At 47.4% G+C, this 4,570-nt stretch overlaps 1 protein-coding gene across 2 annotated transcripts; it reads left to right on the top strand.

Moving 5' to 3' along the window:
- Positions 1 to 2,453: 2,453 nt before the first annotated feature.
- Positions 2,454 to 3,693, top strand: nkx2.2b (NK2 homeobox 2b). Of its 2 annotated transcripts, none has more exons than XM_078557570.1 (2): positions 2,454 to 2,707; positions 3,084 to 3,693. In XM_078557570.1, the coding sequence occupies exons 1-2, from the start codon at positions 2,454 to 2,456 to the stop codon at positions 3,691 to 3,693; spliced, it is 864 nt and encodes a 287-aa protein (XP_078413696.1). The 2 variants fall into 2 exon arrangements, with proteins under 2 accessions (XP_078413696.1, XP_078413697.1); XM_078557571.1 differs by having other exon boundaries at positions 2,454 to 2,712; positions 3,113 to 3,693.
- The last annotated feature ends 877 nt before the right edge of the window (positions 3,694 to 4,570 follow it).

Genomic DNA, 4,570 nt, shown 5'->3' with positions numbered 1-4,570 from the left:
TTGGGATAGCCGGGCTGAGTAAATAAAACAGGAGCCTGGGACTTTCAGTAGCTCCTTATGGTTTATGTGTAAACAGCATAAGCCGATAGTGTGTGACAGCTCTGTAATATGGTGTAGGTAGTACTGGCAGCGGGAGGAAAAATAATATTCACCGCCTATGAAACTTCCTACACCCAATTCTGCACCCACCCCCTCCTCACCAGCACCTGATTATTTGAATGGGTTGACTATGGACCTGATATTTTGCACAGGTCCGGCGTGTCAACAGTCCCAAACTGCAGCTTTACGGGGATTTTTTTTTCCCCATTCTGAGCACTTAACATTGACATAAATTTTAATATTTTAGTGGGGTTAAGTCGTTGAAATGCTCCCTATTGCCACAGACAAAGGATAATGTGGGAGTGCAAATATCCCATCAAAATTTCTGTACACCGTGCAAAGCCGGCGCTAACTTGCACCGAACGCGTTCTCTACCTTGTATCCGATGTTTTAAAGCTGCGCACACACAAAAAAAATACATCGATTTGTGATCGAAGATGTTCTGAATCGATTCATGGGCCTAGAGGGCGAGAGAAAAAGAGAGAGGGGAGGTGGGGGAGAAAGAGAGAGAGAGAGAGCGTTAACATGAAGGAGTTGCCTTAATATTGTGGAAGGGTTCAGAAATGAATGAAGAGATAGTCCATTGAAAGCAGTTGAATGCCATGACAACTAGGAACAACCCCAGATTTATTCCAAACAGTTAGAACACATTGTACCAGGGCGTCAATCATCTATTATGTCGCGACTGAAATAAATGCAAAAACTGGCCTCGGACAAAGGCTTCCAACAGGAGCCGGACATTTGTCTACATTTCCGCTATTGTCCGCAGCTTAGCAATAGGTTTGTATTTGTGTTTGCCCGGGTCCGGCCACCCAAGATGCGCTGAGGAGTTAGTAAAACCTGCGGTATTGTCACCCAAATCACATACTAGATGGACGGCACAGAGAGAGAGAGAGGCAGAGAGAGAGAGAGAGAGAGAGATCAACTGATCGCCGATAATAAATTGCTCGGCTTGTATCACCGGAGCTCCACACACACAGCTCCTTAGATATATATATATATATTTAAAAATCGCAGGCTCCTCGGTCTGTTTGAATAAAACGCGCCTGAGAAAGCTGTGAGGAATTAAGACCTGGTCAGATCCCCTTAGTGAGTAACTTTTTAAAACGGGATTCTTATGTGGAGGGTTTGGAGTGAGTGGGGCAGGGGGTGATGGGGGTGGGGGGGAGGAATAGAGTTGGAGCTCCACCTTGTCTAATGACTATTCTATGACATTAAACAAGTTCAACGATAATCTAATCGAGACTTTGACAGAAACAAACGATTTTGCAGCCGGAATATATTGGACATTAAAGGCGCGCATTAGTCGAATGGAAAATGATGAAGTGCCAATGTAGAAAGTTCTCCCGGTCTTGTGAATTCGAGCTGTGACTGACCTAGCGCTATTCTCCAATTCGCCCTCCCATTATCCGGATCATAATGCTGCGGCACTTACAGAATATACCTACAATTGAAATCAAATTGCTGGAACCGGGATTTCTCTGGCGCAGAGAGCGCTCTTTTCCGACTTAGCGCCTGCAGTTTTTGTCTCTGTCGCTCCCTCCCTCTCTCTCTCTCTCTGCCCTGTGGAATAGCGAGGGATAAATGCAAAGCGCTTTCTAGAGCAATTTGTTAAATAGCATTTTCAAGTACGCTGAATATCAGGCTACTTGGAGATCTTTTGTATGTAAATGAAGCCTAAAAAAAAGGAGCCCTCCCAATCTTTGTAATTAATTGACACGTTCAACCACTCATGGCTTGAAGCACCAATGGTGAGGACTCAGATATCGACCACCCCCCCACCCCCCCACCTCAACACAAACCACCCATTCCCAAAATCCCCCCCATAATTTCACATCGGCAAACATAGTCTTCATCCACTTGACTCCCAGGACCCGCCCACACGTGTTCAACCTTTGGCACTTTTTTTTAAAAAATGCTTTCTCTCTGTCTCTCTGCAGGTTCTGACCAACCTTATAGGAGCTAATCAGTGTTTAGCAATGGCTCATTTCTTCTCCACATCACAAGTGTGCACGAACCGAAGGATTTGAACTGAGCACAAAAAAAAACCCAAAACAAAACAAAACAAAAAAAACCAAAAAAAAAAAACAGCTTTGATCATTTTTTTTGCTGGACTTTACAGAATTATGCTGTTCTGTGTGTGTGTGTGGGGAGAGGGAGGTCACACGCTAACTGTCCCCACTAAATGGTCCGATTCAACAGGAGCTTAGAGGGACCATCACTTAAACCGATCCGCCTCCGGACCGCTTTCTGTGTGTGAGTTGAGTGTATCTCTTCTTCCCAACAGCGGATTGAAGGGGGGGGAGAGGAACTGGAGCTGCAACTTTGCCCTGCTGCATAAATTTGGCCAGAATATGTCGCTGACCAACGCAAAGACGGGTTTCTCGGTGAAGGACATCCTCGACCTCCCTGACACGAACGATGAGGAGGGTTCGGCGGCCGAGGCGACCGAGGAGGATGGGGAAGCAGCCGAGGCGGCCAAAACTTCGGAGTTTACCCGGCAAAGTCCACTGGAAACTGTGCAGAGGCTTCCTTTGAAGAACCCCTTTTACGACGGCGCCGATAATCCGTACACTCGCTGGCTGGCGACAACTGAGAGCATCCAGTATTCCTGTAAGTGCTGTATAACCTTTCGCAAGCGAACAATGCGACCACTTCCAGTCCCAATAATTCACTTGGCGGGCTCGGTCCACCCAGGAAATAACTTCAGCCCATGAATTGGTGCCCCGCGGAATGGAGACAGTTCTGGAACTGTGCGCCGAATGTGCCTCCTGTGCGGGACACTTCGTGCGATTTTCCGCACGTGTAGAAAGGGCGAAAAGGTTTGAATCAATCTGAAAGTTGGATTGGAACAATTGGTGTAAAATTGGAGTTTTGTGCGAGTTATTTTTTAATCGTGGGGTTGGGGGGAAAAAGCGATCGAGGTGAAACAAAATGCTAAGTGGTGAGTTTTACGAATGATTTCTTGTCTGCTCTCTCTCCCTCTCCCTCTCCCTCCCTCCTGTCTGTGCAGTGCACGGGATTTCGACCGGCGGCTCGCAACAGCAGAATTCCTGCAGCCGGTCCTCTGAACCCTCGGCCGACGAATCGCAGGACAACGCCACCGAGACCTCGAGCAACGGCAGCGAGTCGGGAAAGAAGCGCAAGCGGCGGGTGCTTTTCTCCAAAGCCCAGACCTACGAACTGGAGAGACGCTTCCGGCAGCAGAGGTACCTGTCGGCGCCCGAGAGGGAGCACCTCGCCAGCCTCATCCGCCTGACGCCCACCCAGGTCAAGATCTGGTTCCAGAACCACCGATACAAGATGAAGAGAGCGAGGGCCGAGAAAGGTATGGACGTGAATCCCCTTCCTTCGCCCAGGAGGGTGGCCGTCCCCGTCCTGGTCAGAGACGGTAAACCCTGTCACGCCAGCATGGTGACGAACGCTCTCAAAACGCAGGACCTGGCCGCGGCCACTTTCCAGACTAGCCTCGCCTTCCCAGCCTACACCACACAGTCGCTGCAACACGTGCAGTATAACTCCCATTTCAGCTCTGCCAGCAACCCCCAGTATCACACACACCCGCTGGTGCAGAGTCAGCAATGGGCTTGGTGAACCATTGTGTAGGAGGACTGCTGGAGATGGGGGATGTAAATATATATACATATATATATAATGTGTGTGTGTGTGTGTATATATCAAATACATATATACACCCACCGACATCCACTTGGAACTGGAACGCAGCTGAGTTCCTTCGTTGCTGTCTGTTTACGGAGTATTATATTGACTATGAAACCGGCCCTCTGCATACTTAGACTCGCGAATTAAACGCTCCTGTAACTTGTAAAGTATGTCTGTGTGTTGTAGAAATGATTTCTCGTCACATCTGTTTGGTTGTGTAAAAAGACAAGTGAGTACAAATGAAATGACACTTTTAAAAATCGTGGAGAACATTTTATTTCACCGCATTTTTTATATGAAACTTGAAATATTTATGGGGCTTTGTTAATTAAGGACGCGCGGCGTTTAGTTGTGTGTGTGTGTGTGTGTGGGTGGGTGGGGTGGGGAGGGTGCGGTTTATTTGAAGGGGGTGGGGGGGGTATGTTGGTGCGGGGTGGGTATTGCGGCCGTTACTGTTTAGCCTACAGGGTGTTTGTTGGACGCCAAGGTCCCCAATGTAACTGTAGGGACCATGTCAAAAACTGGGAGAGTCGAAGCTCCCGCAGAATAATGGTGTGGATAACAACAACAAAAAAAAGGCGCCTTGATCAGAGATTTTTCCGAGGTTTTTTTTTATATTAAGAATTTTAATAAAATGCTGTGTCTCAAAAAAATGATACGTTTCCCTTGATGGTATTAACCCGGTGTTTGTGAGGCCTTTGATATTTGCCAAGGTTTGGGATTTGAATCTGTTTCTATATCTCCTGTAACTTATGTTGGGACTGTACACAACCTCTTTGCGTTTAGTGTATTAGTTTTTGTTTTTGTT

The sequence above is a fragment of the Cetorhinus maximus genome, chromosome 14 (genome assembly GCF_964194155.1).
Source record: "Cetorhinus maximus chromosome 14, sCetMax3.hap1.1, whole genome shotgun sequence".
In the NCBI taxonomy this organism is placed as follows: Eukaryota; Metazoa; Chordata; class Chondrichthyes; order Lamniformes; family Cetorhinidae; genus Cetorhinus; species Cetorhinus maximus.
Note: the sequence above shows the minus strand (reverse complement) of the source record. Positions and strands in the feature narration are given on the sequence as shown.